The sequence below is a fragment of the Globicephala melas genome, chromosome 8 (genome assembly GCF_963455315.2).
Source record: "Globicephala melas chromosome 8, mGloMel1.2, whole genome shotgun sequence".
In the NCBI taxonomy this organism is placed as follows: Eukaryota; Metazoa; Chordata; class Mammalia; order Artiodactyla; family Delphinidae; genus Globicephala; species Globicephala melas.
The window spans coordinates 94,296,046-94,318,791 of record NC_083321.1 but is presented as its reverse complement, the minus strand read 5'-3'; the positions used below and the strand labels follow the sequence as shown (position 1 = coordinate 94,318,791).

At 59.7% G+C, this 22,746-nt stretch overlaps 1 protein-coding gene across 6 annotated transcripts in view; it reads left to right on the top strand.

The window, feature by feature from the left end:
- The window catches only part of BCL9L (BCL9 like), a 70,045-nt gene that overhangs the window by 45,034 nt on the left and 2,265 nt on the right, over nt 1-22,746 (top strand). For 4 of the 6 annotated variants that reach the window (XM_060304162.1, XM_060304163.2, XM_030838651.3 and 1 more), the window contains 7 exons: nt 5,568-5,623; nt 14,176-14,277; nt 15,530-15,915; nt 16,597-16,716; nt 19,801-20,011; nt 20,170-20,254; nt 20,354-22,640. In XM_060304162.1, coding sequence (XP_060160145.1) covers nt 14,252-14,277; nt 15,530-15,915; nt 16,597-16,716; nt 19,801-20,011; nt 20,170-20,254; nt 20,354-22,640 — 3,115 coding nt within the window. In that variant the 5' untranslated portion in view covers nt 5,568-5,623; nt 14,176-14,251. Of the gene's footprint in view, nt 1-5,567; nt 5,624-14,175; nt 14,278-15,529; nt 15,916-16,596; nt 16,717-19,800; nt 20,012-20,169; nt 20,255-20,353; nt 22,641-22,746 lie in introns of those variants that run through there. The other 2 variants (XM_030838659.3, XM_030838678.2) reach the window with 2 other exon arrangements.

Genomic DNA, 22,746 nt, shown 5'->3' with positions numbered 1-22,746 from the left:
GCTGGACTATGTCCTGTCCCAGGGCTGCTGGAATTTGGTTTCAGGGGACACCGAGGTCTACTCTCCCCTTCTCCCTCTTGGGAGCTGAGGAGAGTGTCCCTTACAGTCTGGGAGTCTGGAGGGTGTCCCTCTGGAGCAGTGAAGCCAGGATTGGCTTCTGTCTGTCCAGCTTCCTTCCTTCCGGGTTTTTCTGACACCCCCTCCTCCCTCCTCCTTCTGTCTGTCTGCTGCTTGGGGTGTGGGTCTGTGTCTGTGTCTGGGGGCCTCTGCTACAGGGAGGAAAAGTGTTGCTCTGGGAGAGGTGAGCTGGGCATGTGACTGAGCCCCGGGAAAGGGGCTTGGAGGCCCCCTTGATCTTTGGCCTTGGTTTCCTGTTTTACCTAGGAAAGCTGTCTTCGCACAGTATCTGCTGTAACCCTACTGATGCCTCTGGGCAGCTCGCTGAATGAGACCCGCAGGGTGGGTGGGCTTCCACTCCCCTTGCTCTCCTCCCTCCTCAGCCTCTCCAAGGTGCAGCTACTTTTTCTGGGCTGGGGCTGCCTGGCTTGTCTGCTGCCCCCCAGCACTAGCTTGGCTGCCTTCTCTGGGTCAGGACCATGATTTCATGGCCCCAGGGGAAGAGCATGTTCAGGCCCTGTCTTTCTGGTATCAGCTCTGAGGTGCCTGCTGATAGGAGCTTCAGGACAGGATGAGAATGGGAGAGAAAGGAAGGTAAGGGAATGGGGGGGGCGGTTCTGGTATCAGGACGGAAGGTGCTGCCCTCCCTCAGCTGATCAGGCTCCGTGGCCTTGGAGAACCAGGCCTGGAAGCTCACCCTTCTGGCCACTTGCCTCTGGAGGCGTTCTGCTTACCTGTGTTGCTTCTGATTGGGGTGGGGCAGGGGTTAATGCTGGAAGGGGTGCTCCTGAAGGGGAGAATACCTATATAACCTTGGATCCAGTGTGACTCTTGTGCTCGGGGTAGCAGGGGCCTCACGCTAGAGATGGTTTCTGGAGGTCCGTATGGAGGCTCCGAGTCTCTAATTACTGAGGTTGAGGGTCCAGGTGGGAAGAGATTACAGAGTCCTGGAGAAGGATTAGTGTTGGTGGTCCACAATCGATCACAGCAGTGGTAATGTACGACCTAGTGAACTTGCTTATTGAGTCTGTGTTGGGCACCCGTGATTCCCCTTGGGTAGTGTCTGCCTCCCAACTTCTGGGTATTTCAGTTAAGCAGGAGCCCTGGGCCGTAGACTCAACTTCCATGAAGAGGCAGGGCAATAGCCTTCTGGGCAGAGGCCTAGTGGGTGGCAGTGTCGACTCAGCAAGGGCTGGAATGCCTGGCACCTGCTTTAGATTAAAGGAGATGCCTGCAAAGGGGGCTGCCTGCCTGTAGGGGGAGGGGCCGGGATGGAGCTGCGTGGAGCCCAGGAGTGGGGTGGAAGGAAAGGAGCAGGGTTGCAGGCAGCAGCAGCTCTGGCAGGAGTGGAGGGAGCCAGCAGTCCCCCAGCTCAGCAGCCCCTCCTCCAGGGAGTGCAAGACAGGAGCTGGGGGCCGCCACACTGCCTCTGGCGCCGCCCGCTGAAGTTCTGTCCCAGCGCCCTGAGGGGGCAGCTGCGGGGAGCCAGGGTGTCTGAGTGTCCAGTCTGCCCAGGACTGGAGGAGGCCTGCGAGGAGGTAGGGGGCACTTTGGGGTTCCTTTTGGCCTGATGCCATGTTTACTCTTCTGGGGGCTCCTTGGTTGCTGGTAGTGAGGCACTCCAAGAGCCTGGGCACCCAGGGGTGACGGGGAAACGGCATCCTTTCCCTGTGCCAGGAACCCTGGGCACTGCTTGCTTGCTGACCTCGGGGGAGGGGGCAGAGGGGATGGCACCGTGGGAAAGTGGGCAGCCGTGGGAGCCAAGCGGGTACAGGCTGGGTGCCGCGGGCAGGGAGCCTCTGCCAGACCTGCTCTCCCTGGGGTGGGGCTGGCTGTTCCAGGGACTGGCTCAACCTGTTGAGCACCTGGCTGCTCTAGCTTGGCATCTGTGCCCCTGCCTGCCAGCCCCACCAGCTGCCCACCTGTAAGCCACACTGTGGGGGCTGCCCCCAGGGATCTGGGGCGAGGAGACTCTGACTGGCCAAGGGGCCAGGATGAAGCTGGTAGAGGCTCCTCCAGGGGCGCTAAGTTTCCCCAGGTCCCACCCTCTAACTACCAGAGCTTGGGCTGGAGCCAGTTGGAGGGCCAGGTAGCCAGAGGCTAGGAGCTGAGGGGCAAGGGGAAGAAAACTGCAGCACTAGAGGTGCCGCACGTCACTTGGATGGGCCTCCCTGAAGGCAGCCTGGAGTTAAGGCCTGGCATTTCCTCTGCTGGGTGCCAGGGCCAGGCCTCCAGAGCCCCACCCCCAGCCTGGCTTGACCTCCCCTCCCTGGGAGAGAGCTGCCGACTTTCCCTGGAGGTTGGGGGAGGGGCAGTAAGGGCATCCTGGTGCCCTGGGAGGAGAGGGGTGACTTCCTGGATGTGGGGGTCTGTTGTAGTGCCTCAGCCTCCCGAAGCGCTCCCCTCTCTGGGAACCCAGGTAGGAAGCTCTGGCTTCCCAGGGAGATGTCCCCCACCCTGCCCTGAGTGTGGGTGGTCCTGGGTCCCCTGGAAGGCCCTTGCTGTCCTCCCACACCCTCTGACCCCTAGCTTTAGGCCTGCCTTGGGGCTCTGCTAGCTGGCGGGGAAGGGGAGCCAGCTGCCACTCTGTAGGGGGGAAGGTGGCCACCACCACCCACCCACGGGTCGGGGAAGGGCCCAGGTAGGTTCCTTCGCCTTCTTTCTTCTCTAGTCAGTGGCTAAAGTGGAGACCTCTCCTTCTCTGCCTCCTTTCCACCCCAGGCCCTCCCTGCTTGGCCCTGGGCCACCTGCCCCTCCTAACCTTGGTGTCTGGCCTAGTCCCTATGCCCAGGGGCGGAGATGCCCTCTGTCCAAGTCCCTCTTCCAATGGGCTGGTGGCCCTGCGCTGGCCTGTCTTCCCCCTCCCCTTCACTCTCCACCCTCCAGCCTCAACTGAGAATGGCCCTGAATCCAGCGTTTCCAGCATTTCGAAACCAGGATTGTTTTGAAATCCCTGAGTACTTCTCCACCCCACTGCTCTGACTCCCCTCCTCCCCACTAGCCCAGAATTTAGTCCTCTAATCTGACTTCATGTGCATTGCGTGTGTGTGTGTGTGTGTGTGTGTGAGTTTGTGTGCTAGCACATGGCCGTGTGCATACTACTCTGTGTGTGTGCTCGTGTATCCCAGTGTGGGTCTGTCTTCTGTCTGTCAGTAGTTCTGTGTGACTGGCTGATGTCATTTGTGTCTCTCGAGCTCTCTTTGGCCTTCTCTGAGTATGGGAGCCTCTATGGGTCTTAAGGAGTCATTTTTGGGGAGTTTGGGTTATTTTAAAGAGGTCTCCTGGATGTGTGTCTTTGGGGGTTGTGTCTGTTTCTCTCTCAGGTACACGTCTGGGAGTATCTGAGGAGTATGTGTGCTCGGGATTGTGTCTCTGATGCACGTGCGTGTGTGCGTATGTGCGCACACTCAGTCTGCTCCGCTTCTGTTGCCGCCTCTATCCTCCTCCCTCAGAACATGTCTGGGGTGCGTAGCCACAGGTCTCCCCATAGCTCCCTGGGACATGGAGTCCTCTGTCCTTTGATAGGGAGGTTTCTTGGAGCGAGGCCAAGGCTTCTGGCAGTTCTGTGGTCCTTGGAGAGAAATTGTGCAGTGGGGAGACTTTGGGATAAACTGTCCCCAAGGCTGGGCTCTCTTCCTCTGCCCTTCACGGACACCTGGCACCTTAAGGGATCCCAGTACTCCCAGTCCATCCTCTTCTTGTCCTAGTGATATCGTGGGGGCTGTCACAGGGCAGCCCAGTGCTCTCCAGAAAGGGCTGGGGAAAGGGAGTTAACCCTCTACCCTTGGGGTCACTTGCTTCATTGGGGACAAGAAACAGCCAGCCACATCAGACCTGGGAGCTTGGTGGCTAAAGTTCAGAAAAGTTGACTTTGCTAGCTAGGGGCAGACAGCAAAACAAGACAAGACACTCGTATTTCCAGCCTGAGCAGAAGACAGAGGGGCCTGGAACGCTGGGGCGGGGTGGTGGTGATGTGCCACCCCAGAAATATGAAGCATTGGATGCGAGGCCGGCTACCATTGTAGCCTTGACCCTGGGAAGTCCTTCTTGATGTCTGACCTTAATCGTGTTTTACAGGAGGGGGGTGGGGATTGCTAAGGGGAGCTTTCTTTCTTTTTTTGCCAAAGCAAGAGTTGTGTTAGTAGAGTTATGTCTGCATGCGATGCGGGCCCTTGGAATCCCTGATGCCTCGCTGTGACTCAGTTTCCCATCCTGGGATCTCAGGCTATAATTGAATACTTGAAGCACTTGTAGCAAATCAGTGAAGAAGAGGGTTGGGGCAGGGGCTGTTTGTCGGAGTCAAGGGCCTATGGAGACAGCAGCATGAGGTGGGCAGAGAGAAAAGTTGTCTGTTTATAAACCCCCTTCCCATGGCCTCTGGTCCCAGGACTCAGTGGGAGGAAGGGAGGGGTAGAGGCACAGGTTGGTACAGTGCTCAGTGACCCAGCAGGGGGAGGGCCTTGGCAAGGAATTTTCAGTTTGTTTCTCAATCTCTGTCTCTGAGACACGCACACACACATCACTGCAGACACCTTCAGGAGATGAGCCCAGAAAAGTCACCCAGGTGGCGGCAGGGCGGGGCAGTACCAGATGGGGCCAAGTGGTACCGTGTTCTGGCAGACACCCTGTGCTTGCCCCCTAGAACTGGAAGTTGAGCCCAGCGGGACCTTCCCCAACTCCCCTGTCATGTGCCTGGGAGCACCACAGGCTGGAGAGGGTTAAGTCTGGTTGGCAGGGACACCCCCCCACCCAGTGCAGTGAGAGAGAGGGAGGGGTGGTTAGCAGCTTGCTCTAGTTGGCGTCTCTCCCAGAATTCTTCGGAAAAGAACTCCCCTTTGACCCCCAGTACAAACTGAGCCCAGCCACCAGCCTCCCTCCCGCCTGCCTGTGGGAGCTTCACCCAGCCCCCTCCTACTGAACTGCTAAGCCTGATTCTCTCACCCTAGGCCCTCCCAGCCAAGCCCGGTCCCCAGGGGCATCTTCAGGGGACAAGAGAGACCACATGGGGACACAGGACCCACACCATTCTTCTCCTTGACTCAGGATAACCCCGGGGTGGCTGGGGCTGGAAGCTGGGGTCCTCAGGCCTCCCCATCCATCCCTCCACCGGGGTCCTCAGGCCAGGCCGTGGGAGTCCTCCCCCCTCTCCCTGTGGGCTGAGCTCTGAGGGAGCTCTAAGGCATCTCCAGCGCCTTCTCCTTTCCTGCTTGCAGGGGAGGGAGGGGGAGCTGTGCGGTGGGGCCGCTGGGTCAGGCCTGGCTCCCAGCCAATCCACAGAAGTCGTGGAGGGGGGGTGGTGTCCAAGTAGCTCAGGGACTTCCTGGAGCTGCAGGCCCTGTCTGTGTGTACAAGCTTAGTGTGTGCGTGCTGGGGGTGGGGCTGGGGCTCTGGGAGGAGCAGGGGTAGAGATTGCTGGCCTGGGGCTTCTAGCTGTGACCCTCTCTCCACAGGGAGCCCCAGCCCAGATCACACCCTTGAGCCTGAGCCCGACACGCATTATCCTGAGGTGAGAGGTCTGTGTGCTTATGTGTGTCCTCACAGCCTCCTCGCTCAGCTCTGTCTGCCTCTGCCGTTGCCTCCTGCTTGGCTTTTTGTCTCGGGCGCCCTCCTCCTGGCTCTCTGCCCCCACTTCTCCTTTCATTCTCCTCCCCCCGGAGGAGAGGGTGCTGACTGCCTACAACCTGGAACCCGGTAGGGGATGGGGGCGGGGCCGGGGCAGGAAGGGTTAAAGCGCCACAGCTGCTGCTCCAGTGAAAGTCCCAGCCGGGGTGGGTGGTGGGGAGCCCCAGCCTGGTCACCCCTGGAGGGCAAGGTATGGTTTCCTTCCCGGGCATCCCAAGTTCTTGCTCCCCTTCGCCTGCTGGCTTTGGCCTCAGCTGGCTGAGTCAAAGCCAGGGTGGCTATCGGCCACAGTAATGTGGTTTCTGCCCTGGCCCCTAGACACACACACACACAGACACACACACACACACACACACACACACGCACACACAGAGGCACACACAGAGACACACACGCTTTCTCCCTACTGCCACCCCCACCCCCTCCCTCCCTCCCTCCCTGCCCCCCCTCCTTCCTTACTTAGCAACAACTCCCTGAATTCACAACAAACACGCCTGCCTGTAGGCTCCTGGTCTGACTAGGGAAAGCTGGAGAAAGCGGAGGACTGCGAGGAGGCCCTTCTCCTAGACTGTCCCCAGGAGGGAGGGGCTTCGAGTCCCCCCACCCTCCCTGCTGGAGGCCACCACCCCTCAGGGACACAGAGGAAGTGGTCCTGCTCCCAACTCAGGCAATGAAAAAAGTGGGGGGCAGTGCCAGGTGTGGCTGAGCAGGTGCGGGGTGGGGGGGGCAGGGCTGGGACTCCACTCGTCACTAGTGAGTCCCACTTGACCTTTGACCCCCACCTGCAGAGACTCTTCCTGCCTCTGGGCCTCTCAGCAGGGGCCTGTGCTGTTGTCATGGTAACTTGCCTTGCTCCTTCCCCAGACTCTTAGGGACCAGGATGGGTGACGATGTAACAGATTGCGGGTAGATGGGGCTGGGGTGGCCCAAGAACTCTGCTCTCAGAACCCCAGTGGGCCAGGCACCTGTGTTGAGGGGGTGGGGAGTGGTGGCCTCTCTTTGATCTCTTCGCTGGGCAGGAACTGTGGCCTCTAGCTAGGACCTGGTGTGCATTGGGGTTGGAGGGAGTATGGAATGAGGGGGTGAGGCACCAATTCTTTCATCATAGCACAGAGGGCTGCTACCAGGGTGAACATGTATTGTGAAATGGTTAATAGCCCAGCTGCTGGAGTGTCTGAGTTCAAATCCTGACTCTTCTAATTTTGGACTGTGTGCCTCAGGCAAATTACTCAACTTCCCTGGGCCTCGGTTTTCTTATCTGTAAAGTGGGGATAACAAGAGAACTTTCTTGTAGAGTACTAAATTAGAGGATTAAATTAAATAATGCATGTGAAGCCTTCAGGACAGCTTGATGTTACAGAGTAAATGCTCAATAAATGTTAGAGCTCCTCCTCGTTATTATTAGTCATAGCTCTTCACAGGAACTCATGGTCCACCCGGGGGCTTTAGCAGGGGAAGAATTGATGGGGGTGGGGAGAGTATGGACGGTGGGAAAGAGACAGCCTTTCCAACACTTCAGACTCCTAGATTCTAATACCCATCCAGACCCACCTTCTTGCTGCCTCAGTTTCCCCACTGAGGGGAAACTAACATCTTGGTTGCAAGTTTGCCGAATAGCCATGCGCCTGGAGAGGGGTCTGAGGTCTTAGGGCCTGTCTCCCTCCACATCTCCCAGCACTTCTCAGGGCTGAGCCCTCCCTCCCCCATGCTATTAGCTCAGATCAGCTTCAACACCCCTCCCACCATCCCATCCCCTGATGCTCTGTTCCTTCACCAGGCTGAACAGCCATTAAGACACTCTGTTCTTAAATGGCTTAGATGGCCGCCTCCTCTCTTTCCTGGCCTAAGGGGTCAGGGACCTTCTTCGGGGAGAAAAGTAGCAGTGTGGGGCTGTTATATGGATGGCAGCTGTTAGGCCTGCCTTGGGGCCCAGGGTCCACTGGATTCCCTGTACCCTGCCTGGGCATCTTCTCTGAGCGTGGCAGGGCAGTGCCCAGGCCTGTGATATGTATAGAAGCCCAGATGGGCATGCCTGGCACCTGCTGCACACAGATGGGCAGAAGCCCATCCTGAAGCCCAGAGGAGGGGTGGGGTCATACCAGCATCCAGAGGACACCCCCAGAATCCTTTCCTCTGCGGCGTGGGTGAGTGTGGGCAGGGCTGGGTAAAGTTCTGTTTCAACCCTGTGTTACCTGGGGCAGGCCAGGGGAGAATGCTGAGTGACTCTAGGTGAGCAAGGCTCCGAAGGGCCCCGGGATGAGAGTCGGATGATGGAGGGGGTAAGGCTTGGGAACTTCTGGGTGAGGAGCCCAGCACTGGGCAGCAGGGATGGTGTGCCCACAAAGAGGGACACTCTGCAGATAAGTGGTTTGGTCTTCTGGGAAGTGCGTGTCCAAATCTCTGGAGAAAGTGGATTCAGATGTGGCAGAGTGCCTGGGATACCAGGGCTCTTGGGTACCTTCTCTGGCCTGGTACCAAGGTGGGTGGGCTGGAGCCCCTGGGTCTACTGACCACCTCCTTCTGGGAACAGAGGGAACACCTCCCTTCCATGGGCCTGGGAGTGAGGGCTCAGTGTTGGCCTGGGCCATGCCTCACTGCTGGGCTGGCCATGCCGCTTTTGCCCAGCCCCTGGGGCCTGTTCCTTGGGCAGGCTGGGGCTATTTTTGGGATCGGGCTGGGGCTCTGGGGCTGGTTTCAGATGTTCCAATGTGAACAGGAGAAAATGGGAACAGATGGCTGGAGGGTTCCAATCAGCAGGTCCTGCTGGGAGCAGGTTATTTTTAGGGCCTTGTTAACCCTTTGGGGGCTGTGGAGCCACCCTGAGAGGGACAGCCCTCTCTAGTTGAGAAGAGCACAGGTCTTCTCTCTGGACCTCTACTTTCAGAACTGCTTGTCCCAGTTGCTCTTCTTTTCCTCTCAGACCCTCCACTCTTTAAAGAGGCCCATGGCAAGAAAGTAGGCTCCAGCTTCCTCCCAGCCCAGACCCTGCACGGAGACTGCCAAGGAGTAGGTCGGGGAGAGGGGTGGCTGGTGGAGGGGATGGGACTTGGGCCACTGTTGAAAGGAAACTCCCCTTTGCTTTTCTCCTGGGCTTTTGAGACAGCCCTGAGGCTAAGAGAGTGGATAACTGCTCTCTGGGTTCATGCTCTGGGCTTGAGTGTATGTCGATAAACCCAGTGATGTCCAGGGGAGTGCTGGCTGAGGGAGCTGGCCTCTGTGAGGACAGAGGAAAAGCCAAGTTTTTGTACTTGATACCACTGGGATGATGCCCATGGGCCCCGATCCCTTGGATACTCAAGAGCAAGTATCTCGAGAGTGCCCATCTTTACCAAATGCCCACGGATTTGGGTGCCATGTAGGGTGTAAAGAAGGGGACATCATGGCCAGAGGTGGTTTGTTGAGGGCCGAGTATGTCACAGGCATTCTGTTGGATGGTTTCACTATTAGTATCTCACTCGATGTATTGATCCTCATTTTGCAGATGAGGAAACTGAGGCTCAGAGGGCTGAAGGGATGGACAAGGTCCCGTCGCTCAGAAGGGGTGGGATGTGATTGGCATCCTTGTTGGCCTGACTGCAAACCCGGTTCTCATTCCACTGCATCACTCACACTGCCAGTGTCCCAGCCCCAGAGGGCGAGGCTGACAGGACTGGGCCTCCTCAGGGAGCAGGTCTATGGAATGAGTGTAGGAACGGAGGCCTGGGGTCAGGGGACCCTGCCTGTCACTGCTCTCACAATCCCTTAAGCCCTTCTTGCCTGAGGGTGCCAGGACTGACACCAGAAACCCCATTTGGCCTTCCTGTCTTCCCTGCGGGAGGATCACAGGCGTACATCCTGTCTCATCAGCCCCCACCCCCACCCGTCCTGGCCCACATGCCCCTGCTTCCTGTAGGGTCACAGCAGTCTGGATGTCAATGTGGGCAGAGCCCGAGGGCCCTCCAGCTGCTGCTGGTGCCAAGAGTTTGGGCCAGGTCTGCGAGGTGAGGGCTGGGAGGATGCCTCTGACGCTGGCAGTACCTGGGGGAGAGAGCAGAGCGGGCAGGCGGGCTCTGGGTGAGGTCCCGCGCCCCATGGTGCACTGCCTGTGCCAGCAGTCTGCCCGCACTCGCAACTCCCACAATGGCCCCATTGTTCCCAGCCGCCAGGCAGTCAGGCAGTTTGGAGGAGGTTCCTGGGCCACCCCTAATCCCCCCCCCAAAAAAAAAAGGGCCAGATTAACCCCTTGGAGGATAGAGGCCAGGTGAGGGCCCACAGGGAGCTACCCTGCCCACTCCTCCCTTCTGGGAATCCAGGCTTGGGACGCCACCTCCCAACACGTGTACCCAGCGACAGGGCATCTGGGGAGATCGGGGTTTCCCACAGGGTGGGGAGTAGCACCTAGACCCTCTCCCACCCCCAGGGTGGTGTAGGTGCCAGGGGGCAGGAAGTGCCGGTGGGGTGGCAGGCGGAGACCAGATATATTTGGGCCGGTGGGGCTAATTCCAGCCACCGCTGCCTGCCCTGCTGGCTCCTGAGCTCCTTTCCTTCCTGTGAAACCAGAGCTGGGTTGGGCCTAGCTCAGGATTTCGGTGGATTTAAAGAGGCAGCACCACCCCTGCCAGCCTGGCTTCCTCTCCCCTTCCCGAGGTAGGGTCTGGGGCAGAGAGAGGACTGGAGAGCTGCTTGCTCCTCCCTTGCCCCAGGCTAACCCCTAGCCCTTGCCCCTGCAGGGGGACCAGGCTTTTGGCACTCCCTTCTCCCAGAGCTTTGGGTGGGTGGGGTGGGCGGGGGTGGGCTGTGGTTTCCTGTGTTGGCTGTTTGTGCCTGGCCCAGAGTGCCCGCTGCCTGCCTGGGCTTCCTGCCCTGTCTTGTTTCCTTGTGCCCCCCTCCCCCTCCCCCTCCCCTCCCCCTCCCCCCGGGGAAGGCAGCAGCCAGAGATTGGGCAGTAGCATTTGGGGGCACCCTACTGCCAGGCCGTGACTGCTTCCCAAGGCCTGGCCACTTGGGCACTGGCTACGGGAGCCAAGTGAGGGGACCTCCGGCTTGTCTAGGCAATGCCACTTAGTCTGGTGGTTTCCAGAAGGGCAGAATCCCCACCAGAAGCACCCTGTTCCAAGACCCCAGACTGCAAGGTCTGGGGCCAGGAGTTTCCATGTCCCAGCAGAGTTAGGGTTGCCTTGACATCACCCTGGGGCTGCAGGTGGGGTAGGGCTGGAAACTCCCAGACAAAATGGTTGATTTGCATGGTCTCCTTTGGCAGGAGGTGGGCGGAAGTGGGGAGAGCTGCTAGGAACCAGGGTGAGGGGAAGGCCCCCCAAGCCTGGAAGTCCCCACACAGAGGGTCCCAGAGCAATACCTTGGTTCTTGAGCAGATTTCCTGCTGGGCTCTGAATCCTTGACCTCCCCACCCGGCTGAGTCACCACCTCAGGAAGAGGAAGTGACCTGGGTGGTAGAGGAGAGCTTCTAGGGACCAAGGAGTCCTGACACCCAAGAGAAAGGGGACTTGGGACCTTGTTGTCTTGAGCGCTGCCTCTCCCTGAGTCAGTGGCTGAGGACCCCACCACTAACACTCCCAGCAGGTTCCTGTTCTTTCAGCTACCGCAGGGTCCTAGCAGCCCATTTCCTCTCTAGAGGTGTCTGCCCACTGCGTGTGGAAGCATGGACCCTCCAAGCGTGTTCTCACTGCCTCTTTGGATGGTTCTGAGCTGGGCAATAAGACTGGTGGGCTGGCTGGTGAACCAAGGAGAGGCTCCCAAGGTGGGGGCAGCTGGAAATAGGCAGGTTGCCCCGTCGAAGCCTTCCTGGTCTCCCTCCCCCAGCTGAGGTCAGGCGCACTTTAACCCTTAGGTCACTGCCCCCCACCCTCCACCCCGCACCCCACGTTGCACAAGGAGGGCCATATCTCAGGCAGGCTTCGTCTCAGCAGCCTCCTGGGCTCCATTCTCATAGGTCTGCCCCTGGCCTCTTCACTCAGGTGACTGGCACCTGCTCCCTGTTTGTGAGCACATGTCACTGCTCCCCACCCTACCCCCTAAGAGGCAACCACAGCGCTGTGTTCCCAGAGCTCCATCCCTGTCCTTTCACCCATCTCGGGGGCTCCTGGCCTGGTGCCAGGAAGTCCCTTCACTGTTTGTTTAAAAACTGCACCCACCAGGAATCAGTTTTCCTGCCTCCCATCCCCAAGGTTTTCCAGGTCTCTTCCGGGGACTGTGAGTGCTAGAGGAGGACGGGGATCTCTGGGATCTGGGGCAGACCCCTGAGGGGCAAAGGGGGGAGGTGTGAGATGGGAAAGTCCTGACTCATCTGTACTTGACTCAGCTCGTCCTGCTGCTGGGTGGGAGCGAGGGGGTGGAGTCCTAGAGGGGAGGGCAACTCCAAGATTCTTCTAGAGAGGAGGCTCGCCTGACGGGGTACCCTGGAGAGGACTAATTTTCTAACAGCCCCTTCCCAAATTATTAGATGTCCTGATATTTGAAGCTGTAAACAGAGGAAAGTGGGTGGCCTTTGCCCTGCCCCAACCCCAGGAGGCTGGGTCCGGTGACCTGCGGCGTGTGGGAAGCCCATCTGTCTGGTGCAGGCTCAGATGAGCTGTCATGACTAGAGGGGAGGACACTGCAGTGTAGAGGAAACACCAGGGGAATGGGGTCTTGGTGCTGCCATGTAACGGTCATGTGACCCAGGGGCCTGTCACTTCCTTTTCCCCATCTCAGTTTCCTCACAGTGAAATGGGGATAATGCTGTCGTGGCAGATGATTGGTAGTTTTGAGGATCAGCAAGGTGGTGAAGGTGGAAGCCTGGGACCCAGGTCAGCCCCATAGGCCTGCCCCTAAGCCCAGGTGCCCTCCAGCTCTCCCCACCTCAGTCCCCCCATCCCCCCCACCGCACCCGACCCCGCGTGATGCAGGAGATGGGGGCTGGCAGCAGGCTGCTTCCCAGCCAGGCCCTGGACTTTGGAATCTTCCCCTGAGGAGCTTCCCTCCCTATAGACAGAGCTGGGGTGGGGAAGGCCAATGTGCCCTGGGGTTAAGTTAGGGTTAGACTCCCACAGGGTCACTGGTGTGCCCCCCACCCCCAGGTCCCAGCCCAGCCTCCGGCAGCTCGGCAGGGAATGTGGGCAGGGAATGTGGGCCCGGTGTCTGACTGGGCCTGTCACCGGGACAAAGCTTCTGGCCCAAGACTCCTCCTCTCCCCCCACCCCTTTCTGGGATCTGCGCGGGGAGGGGGGGGACAGGGCTGGGGGCGGTCGTGTGAGGCTTCTGTGTTTGTGTAAGTCTGTTTGTTGGTGTATCTATGGCCCCGTGTGTGTGTTTCTTTGTGACTACCGGGCTCAACTTTCTATGGCTCCCTTGTGGCCGGGCCTCAGTCTTTTCATCTGTTCAGTGAGTCGATGCGCTCCCTCTCTGCCCTCTGGCCGCCTCTGGAAACATGCCCTAGGCTGCTTCTGTGCTCCTGCTTCGGCCAGCGCCTCCCTCGCCCTCCCGCACACCTCCGCGGGCCGGCGTGAGCGCGCCTCTAGTTTCCTGGGCTCCGTGCGTGTCTTTGTCTCCCCGTCCACGTGTGAGCTGCGAGGGTGTGTGAGTCAGAGTTTGGGTGCTGGTGGGTCCCAGCGCCCCTGCCTGGCGGCGCCTATTGCTGGACCGAACCTCGGCCCCGCCGTGGCGCGCGCCAGGCCCCTCGCCGCACTTGGCCGTGGGTCTGTCCGGGCGGCGCGTGCGGGGCCGGGAGAGGCACGCTGCAGTCCTGCCCGTCGCCCGCTCCCCGGCTCGCTGGCTCTCTCGCTCGCTCGCTCGGCCTCTCCGCTCTGGCTCTGCCGAAGGGGGCGGGGTGGGGTGCTGGGGCGGGGGGAGGGGAGGCTCCTGCATTCTTGCGGTCGGGGAGGAATCTGAGCCAGCGTTACTGGTCTCCAGAAGAGCCCAGCTGCAGCCCCGGGGCCCCGCCAGGCCTCTCGCTGCCCGCCCGGGCCTGCTGGGATGGGCACGGGCTAGGCCTCGAGCTGGGGGCGGGGCATCGCCCCTACCCGCGGCCCCCTTCCCGCCTGGGCGCCCAGGGGCAGGGCTCAGAGCTGGGGGCGGGGCGCCAGGGGGTCCCCCGCCCCCCGGGTGAGGGGCGTGCCTGGGGGCGGGAGTCACCCCCCAACCCCCTGGGGCCTGACAGACCTCGCGGCCGCCCCAAGTGGGCACTTTTGCAACCCATCCTTTTAGTGAATTCTGCCCCTGTGGCCCGGGGTGGGGGGGCCTTGCTAGAGACTGCAAGCTCCCTGAGGGTAAGGTGCGGGAGGAATGGGGATAGGAGCGGCCACTAGGATCCAGACCCCGACTAGTAATCCTTCCTTGCCATTCACACCCTACCCTACCCAGTTCCCTAGTCCCAGGGCTGTTGGGTCCTCCCGTCTCCCCTCCCCTTCTCACACCCCCTCCCCAAGTCACAAGTTTTCTCTTTGGGGCTTGTTGCTGCAGTCCCTGCTCCAGTACCGAGTACCTGGCTGGGCCCTGGGCACGCACAGGGGCCGTAGCCCCACTGTGTGTGGGAACCATGAGGATCCTGGCTAACAAGACAAGGTGTGTGGGTGTCGCGGAGGGCGGGATATGTGTGTGGAGTGAGGGGAAGGGAAGGGCCCAGTGGTGATGGGACTGAACTGTGCAGGCTTGGAGAGCGAGACCCCCTGAGTACCTGCCTTCCAGGCCACCGGCGGGCTAAAGGGGGGTCAGAATGGGAAGGCCTGCCCCGAGGCAGGAGCCCACAGCTTTAGTGCCTGGGCCCAGGGGACAGAGGGGAATGGCAACCAGCTAAGCCTGATGTTCTAGTCCCTTCCAGCCCTTTCCTTTTAAAAACGGTTTGAGCAGACCCCTGCCCACCCCACTGTCGGGTCCGATGGCGCCCTCTGGCCTCAGTCTAGCTGGGGGTGGGAGCTGGAGGGAGGGGCGGTGCCTGCCTCCCTCCCCTTCTCCAGGAGAAGCCGGCAGACAGGGCCAGGCAGCAGCAGCAGGACAGCAGAGCTGAAATAAATCTGAGCTGGTGTGGAATGAGGGGGGATAAATATCCTCTCCCGTGATGTGATCTTTCCAGCGGCTATTAATAGGTCTCCGGGGAGGGGGAGGCGGTGGGGGGAGCGGGCTGGAGCTTAAAGGGCCCGCAGCCTAGGCTGCAGGAATCCTTGGCTTCAGTCTGCTTTGCACACCAGTCCCCTCCCCATTTTTTTTCCTGCTCCTGCCTGCCGGCCAGGCATACTAGTAGACCCCCTTGAGGCATTCCCCTCCTGCTCTGGGGAGCTGTCTGGACTAGTGGGTACCACTCTCTGGTGTGCTTTTCCCCACTTCCCCAGGGGAATGGGGCTGGGGCAGGAGCAGTGACCCTCAGGTCCTGTGCCCCTTCCATGCTGGTGTTGGGACACATGGCAGTTGAGGTTGGGGACCTTGGAAGGAGTCTGAAGACAGCAAACCCTTGACAAGAGGATGCTTAAGTGTTGGCCAGGTGCTAGTGGAGGGGGGTTGCCATGGAGGCTTGCAGTCTGTTGGATGCCGGGGGCTGGGGGTGGGTTGGATTCTGCCAATGTGAGGCCCTGGTTTTTGTTTGAATTGTGGGGATTGGAGGGTGGAGGGGGTTGCCCCATCTTCACTGCCCAAGGTGGAGAGGGGAATCAGCCCTTCTCTGAGGAGCCATGGAGGGGGGTAGGGGATAGCTGGTGGTCTTAAGATGCCACTCAGCCCCCATCTCCCCTACCACTAGGTGAGGCAGGATGGGACGATTAAAATCCAGGCGTGCTACACCCCTAGCAGGATTAACTTTTCATGTCTCTTCCACCTTCTCCAGGTTACCCCACCCTAGGAGGAGAGAAGCTCCAGGGAGCCCGCCGCTGTCCCCCCGCGGCCACTGCCCCCCTGCCCCAGCCAAGCCAATGCACCCAGAAAATAAGTTGACCAATCATGGCAAGACAGGGAATGGCGGGGCCCAATCCCAGCACCAGAATGTGAACCAAGGACCCACCTGCAACCTGGGCTCGAAGGGCGTGGGGGCGGGGAACCATGGGGCCAAGGCCAACCAGATCTCACCTAGCAACTCAAGTCTGAAGAACCCCCAGGCAGGGGTGCCCCCTTTCAGCTCACTCAAGGGCAAAGTGAAGAGGGAGCGGAGCGTGTCTGTGGACTCCGGAGAGCAGCGAGAGGCTGGGACACCGTCCCTGGATTCGGAGGCCAAAGGTATCCCATTTCCTGATCCCCAAGACCCCAGCATCTTCCACAGCCCTAGACTCACACTTGCTGGGAGACCATCTTTCTAGCCCCCTTGCCTAATCCTCAACCCCCACTCCTCTCCAGCATTTATGCCGGGGACACGTTTCTCTTACCCCCATTATACCCACCCATCTGGTCATTCTCTCAGGATTGGATGGAGGTGTCTCATCCTTAGGTGCCACCCATGGAGGGGCCACACAGAGTGATGGGGCCTCTGGTCGGCCAGTCTCATGCCTCTCCTGCTTTCCCACCAGAGCCCCCAGAGCGGGAGAGGGAGGTGCTCTGGGGTGAGGAGCAGACCCTCACACTTCCCAGGAACCTCCTGGTATCCTGGCTGGTGGGAGCTATGGTGTAGGCACTGGGGCCTGGAAGAGTAGCAGCAGTTTCCCCCTCCCCCCCCAGCCCTAATTAGAACCAGTTGTGGTTGGGGATTATGCTGGGCTTGGTGCTGGGTGGGGGAGGGGAGGCAGGCAGCAGGGCTGTAGAGAGAAATCAGAAACAAATGGTGTCGTGGTGGGGGCCAAGGGCTGGCAAAGTGCCCACCATGGCCGGGGCAGTGCCCCCTGGGGTGGGGCATCTGGGAGACGGGGCTTGGGAAGGATCCCGGGGCCTCTGGGTACTCACTCTGACCCCTGCCTGCCTGGGCAGAAGTGGCACCCCGGAGTAAGCGGCGTTGTGTGCTGGAGCGGAAGCAGCCATACAGTGGAGACGAATGGTGCTCAGGACCGGACAGCGAGGAGGATGACAAGCCCATTGGGGCCACCCACAGTGAGTGCCCACCATTGCCACGGTGCTGTGGCCCATGGTGCCCCCAGAGGATAGCTGCCCTGAGGGAACTTCCCTCTCATCTAGGGCTTCAGAAGGCCCAGCCTGGGAAGAGGGAGCAAAGGGTCAGGAGCCCAGGCTCCTCCTCTCCCATCTCACATCTCTGACTCAGTCCCTCCCTGCACTGTGACAGCTCAGTTGCTGCCTTCCAGGTGCTCAGTGGCCCCCTCTCCCTGGGGACCAGGGTGGGGTAGGTTGAACCTCAGGTGGCCTCTCCTGGCCACATCTACACCTCCTCCTGTGAATTCCTGGCCTATGCTGCCACCTACTGGTTATTAGAGGGAGGGCGGTGAGGGTCCAGCATCACTGGGAGCTGGACAGCTGGCTTGGCTGCGCAAAGCTGTGCTAAGCCTGGGTGTGAGCTGACATTGCCTGTGTCTCTGGTGCCCTTCCCTACCCTCTAACTGACTCCTGGCAAGTGCCCGGAGCACATCACCAGGACAAGGAGTGGGTGTGGGTGGACGCCCCCCCTCTCATTCTTGCATTGATCAGCATTTATTTGGGCCTGGCACTAGTGATGGGGGAGAGACGGACATACTCCTGCCCTTGGGAAGCCCATATGCATTGATTTGATGCTTTCCCTCCAAGCTTATGTCTGTGTGTGGGGAGAAACAACTTAATGCGTAAGAAACTAACCAGAGGATGTTAAATTGTGAACTTGTCGAAAACCAGACTGTAGAAAGAAGGAAGAAAAAAATATGCAGGATACTTTTTGCTACTTTGTTTTATTTAATCCTTATAACAGCCTTGTGAGGTAGGTGTTACTATGATGCAGAGGAGGAAACAGACTCAGCAGATGTTTGTGGAAAGAGCAGATCATGTCCGTGGAGGTGGTGTATGGGGTCAAATACTGAAGCCTCTGCAGCTGGCTGGCACTTTAAAGGTCACCTGGTCCCAGCCACCCCCCACCCCCACCCCAGGGGACTCACTGGTGGTCCACAAGCCCCTGGCCAAACCCTTCAGTGATAGATGGGGGTGGTCACAGCTTCCCAGGACAGACCCTCCTCAATTCACTTTTATAACACTAGACTGTACCCTTGTAGAAACATGAAAACACAGGGAAATCAAAGAAGAAATTGTTAACATCCCATACCCGATACCAAGGCAAGCACTTACTGTTTTAGTTATATTGCCATTAGATTCTCGAAGGATTCTTGATGGTAGGGCAGTATAATATAGAGGTTAAGAGCACAGACTCTGCAATCAGACTGCCTTGGTTTATATCCTGGGTCTTCCACTTATTATCTGTGTAAATTTGGGAAAGGGCCTCGGTTTCCTCATCTATAAAAATAATCTTTTTCTCTTAGCGTTGTTGTGAGGAGTCAATGAGTTGAGACATGTAGCACACTTAGAACAGTGTTAGCTTTTTTTTTTTTTCTGGCTGCAGTGGGTCTTTGTTGCTGCACGTGGGCTTTCTCTAGTTGAGGTGAGCAGGGGCTACTGTTCGCTGCGGTGCGCGGGCTTCTCATTGTGGTGGCTTCTCTTCTTGCGGAGCGTGGGCTCTAGGCTCATGGGCTTCAGTAGTTGTGGCTCGCGGGCTCTAGAGCACAGGCTCGGTAGTTGTGGTGCACGGGCTCAGTTGTTCCGCGGCATGTGGGATCTTCCTGGACCAGGGCTCGAACCCGTGTCCCCTGCATTGGCAGGCGGATTCTTAACCACTGCGCCACCAGGGAAGTCCCCAGTGTTTAGCTTTTATTGTTATCATTGTACTAGAAGTTATTTTATTGAAATAAAGCCTGCCTCTCTCCCCATAAGTCATCCCCAGGAGTCCTAGTTCTGTGTATTGAATGTGCACCTTCCTCTTCCCTGGGGCAGCCCTCACACAGTGAAATCAGCTCTCAAGTTCCCCTCCCCCCCAAACTTCTGGCTTTGTTATTCTATGTAAAACTGGAGAGACAGGGTCCAGAGCAGGGCCATTAACGAGGTAGGAGTGTTAGAGAAGATTTCTTCAAGAAGAGGAGCCTGCCAGTGGGCCTGCGGGAAGGTGGCTGCTGCCCCAGCTCAAGGGAGACAACTTGGGGCAGTAGGTGCTCTCACTTACTGTCTGCAGGCCAGGCACTTGATGGTGGCAAAGTTCCACCCACTCGCTAGACCTATGAATGACCAAGCGTAGATCTTTTGTAGGCGAGGACTTACAGTCAGGACTGTGACCATGGAACAAAACCTCTCTCGGTGCCGAGGATGGCCAGTCTACCCTGGCAGTGAACCCAGTATGTCAGGCTTTTGTAACTCTCTGTTTTCTAAACAGTTTTTTAGTTTGTGACATGGTTGTGAACTTGCTGTAAAAATAGATTTCTTTGACCAGCCCCTCCCCCTCCTGCAGGGCTGGAGTTAGTGTTTCCATTTTACAGATGAAGGAACTGAGGCTTAGAGGAAGGAAGCATCTTGTTCATAAGGTTGCAGAATACAGTTAGTGGTAGGGCTAGAATGAAAACCATTCAGCGTTTGAATCATCAGCTGTACAAGCTCTTTGCCTTCTCCCCTCAACTGGCCAACGTGCATACACACGCACAGACCACGGCGAGGGGTCGGAGCAGGGCCACGCTCGGGGCTCTGCAGCCCCTGCCTGGTGCAGACCCTGGCTCTGCACTGCCTGGCTGTGTCACCTTGGGTGAGTAACGTCATCCCTCTGAGGCTGTCAAGTGGAGTGTACGACAAGTGGAGTGTACGACAGCTTCCTCCCAGGGATGTGACGATTAGATGGAATCACATCCATAAGCATCCGTCAGGCTGCCAAGCATGCGGGAGCCTATTCATAAGGGTCACATTTTCCCTCTCCCTCCTCTCCACATGGTCTGCACAATTTCCATCCTTTTCAAAGGTCTAGGGCAAGTATAGAAACTAGACTAGTGAAAATGCCCGATTGGGGCCCCAGATGACCCTGTGGGCACGAGCTATGAAGCAGTGAGCCTCTCTGTCCCTGGGCATCTCTGGGATCGTACGGTAGCGGCAGGGGGGTGGGCGGCTGTCCCCCCACTGGATCTCCTCTCTAAATCTGGGCCTCTTTCCCTCTCCTCTCCTGTGCAGATTGTAATGTAGCAGACCCAGCCATGGCGGCCCCACAGCTGGGTCCTGGCCAAGCCGCCCAACTGCCCCTCAGTGAGAGCAGCGCACCAGGCCCCCCGCATGGGCCCCCGCCAGGCCTCCGGCCCGACGCCCCCGGGGGTGGAGGCGGGGGTGTCCCGGGAAAGACTCCCTCACAGTTTGTGTATGTCTTCACCACCCACCTGGCCAACACGTAAGTGCCTCAGCCCTTGTTTGCCTAGCACCCCTCAGCCTGGGGTCCTGAGTGAGTGCCTGCAGGGGGCCAGGGTTGGCTTGGGTTGGGCTGGGTGAGGTTGAGGGCTCCTTCCCGCCCGCCTCTCTGAGCTGTCTGTGCCCGACCCTCCTGTGTAGGGCTGCGGAGGCAGTGCTGCAGGGCCGGGCCGACTCCATCCTCGCCTACCACCAGCAGAACGTGCCCCGTGCCAAGCTGGACCAGGTGAGTGTGTCACCTGGCCTGGGCGTGGTGCTCTGTGAGCAGCGGATTGGCCAGTGCATCCCCTTACCTGTCATGTGCTCTGCCTTTGTCCTCTTGCAGACCCCCAAAGTGCCACCCACCCCAGAACCGCTACCCCTGAGCACGCCATCAACAGGCACCCCTCAGTCCCAGCCTCCTCCACTGCCGCCACCGCCACCCCCAGCCCCAGGCAGCGCCCCCCCTGCTCTGCCTTCCGAGGGGCCTCCTGAGGACACCAGTCAGGACCTGACACCCAACTCGGTGGGAGCTGCCAGCACGGGTGGTGGCACTGGGGGTACCCACCCTAATACCCCTACAGCTTCCACCGCCAACAACCCGCTGCCCCCTGGAGGAGAGCCCAGCAGCGCTCCCGGCCCTGCCCTGCTTGGGGAGGCCCCCACTGGCAATGGGCAGCGGAGCCTGGTGGGCTCGGAGGGCCTGTCCAAGGAGCAGCTGGAGCATCGGGAGCGCTCCCTCCAGACGCTGCGAGACATTGAACGGCTGCTGCTCCGCAGCGGGGAGACTGAGCCCTTCCTCAAGGGGCCCCCTGGAGGAGCGGGCGAGGGGGGACCACCAGCACAAGCCCCTCCCACCCCCCAGCAGCCATCCACGGCCCCGGCCAGCGGGCTGAAGAAGTACGAGGAACCCTTGCAGTCCATGATTTCGCAGACACAGAGCCTCGGGGGCCCCCCGCTGGAGCATGAAGTGCCTGGGCACCCCCCGGGTGGGGACATGGGGCAGCAGATGAACATGATGATGCAGAGGCTGGGCCAGGACAGCTTGACACCTGAGCAGGTGGCCTGGCGCAAGCTGCAGGAAGAGTACTACGAGGAGAAACGGCGGAAGGAGGAGCAGATCGGGCTGCATGGGGGCCGCCCACTGCAGGACATGATGGGCATGGGGGGCATGATGGTGAGGGGACCACCGCCTCCCTACCACAGCAAGCCTGGCGATCAGTGGCCCCCCGGGATGGGAGCCCAGCTGCGGGGGCCCATGGATGTCCAAGATCCCATGCAGCTCCGGGGTGGACCACCCTTCCCCGGTCCGCGTTTCCCAGGCAACCAGATGCAACGGGTGTCTGGGTTTGGGGGCATACAGGGTATGCCCATGGAGGTGCCCATGAATGCCATGCAGAGGCCTGTGAGGCCAGGTATGGCCTGGACTGAAGACTTGCCCCCTATGGGGGGGCCTGGCAATTTTGCCCAGAACGCGGTGCCCTACCCAGGCGGGCAGGGTGAAGCCGAGCGATTTATGACCCCTCGGGTTCGTGAGGAGCTGCTGCGACACCAGCTGCTGGAGAAGCGGTCGATGGGCATGCAGCGCCCCCTGGGCATGGCCGGCAGCGGCATGGGGCAGGGCATGGAGGTGGAACGGATGATGCAGGCGCACCGGCAGATGGATCCGGCCCTGTTTCCCGGGCAGATAGCTGGCGGCGAGGGCCTGGCGGGCACTCCCATGGGCATGGAGTTTGGTGGAGGTCGGGGCCTCCTGAGTCCCCCCATGGGGCAGTCTGGGCTGAGGGAGGTGGACCCACCCATGGGGCCAGGCAACCTCAACATGAACATGAATGTGAACATGAACATGAACATGAACCTGAATGTGCAGATGACCCCACAGCAGCAGATGCTGATGTCGCAGAAGATGCGGGGCCCCGGGGACATGATGGGGCCGCAGGGCCTCAGTCCCGAGGAGATGGCCCGGGTGCGGGCCCAGAGCGGCAGCGGCATGATGGGCGGCCCGCAGAAGATGCTGATGCCCTCGCAGTTTCCCAGCCAGGGCCAGCAGGGGTTCTCTGGGGGCCAGGGACCCTACCAAGCCATGCACCAGGAAATGGGCAATACTCAAGACATGTTCAGCCCCGACCAGAGCTCAATGCCCATGGCCAACGTGGGTACCACCCGGCTCAGCCACATGCCCCTGCCTCCTGCGTCCAATCCTCCCGGCTCTGTGCATTCAGCCCCAAACCGGGGGCTGGGCAGACGGCCTTCAGACCTCACCATCAGTATTAATCAGATGGGCTCGCCGGGCATGGGGCATCTGAAGTCGCCCACCCTTAGCCAGGTACACTCACCCCTGGTCACCTCGCCCTCCGCCAACCTCAAGTCACCCCAGACTCCCTCACAGATGGTGCCCTTGCCTTCGGCCAACCCGCCAGGACCTCTCAAGTCACCCCAGGTCCTCAGCTCCTCTCTCAGCGTCCGTTCGCCCACCGGCTCGCCCAGCAGGCTTAAGTCTCCCTCCATGGCGGTGCCTTCTCCAGGCTGGGTCGCCTCGCCCAAGACAGCCATGCCCAGCCCCGGAGTCCCCCAGAACAAGCAGCCGCCTCTGAACATGAACTCTTCCAGCACCCTGGGCAACGTGGAACAGAGTGAGTCAACGGGGCCGGGCAAGTGGGCCCTGGCCTCTGGCACAGGGAGCCTCCCCGGTGGGGGTATTCTTGCTGGGCCAGGGGAGTGAGTTAAGGCATCTGTGCC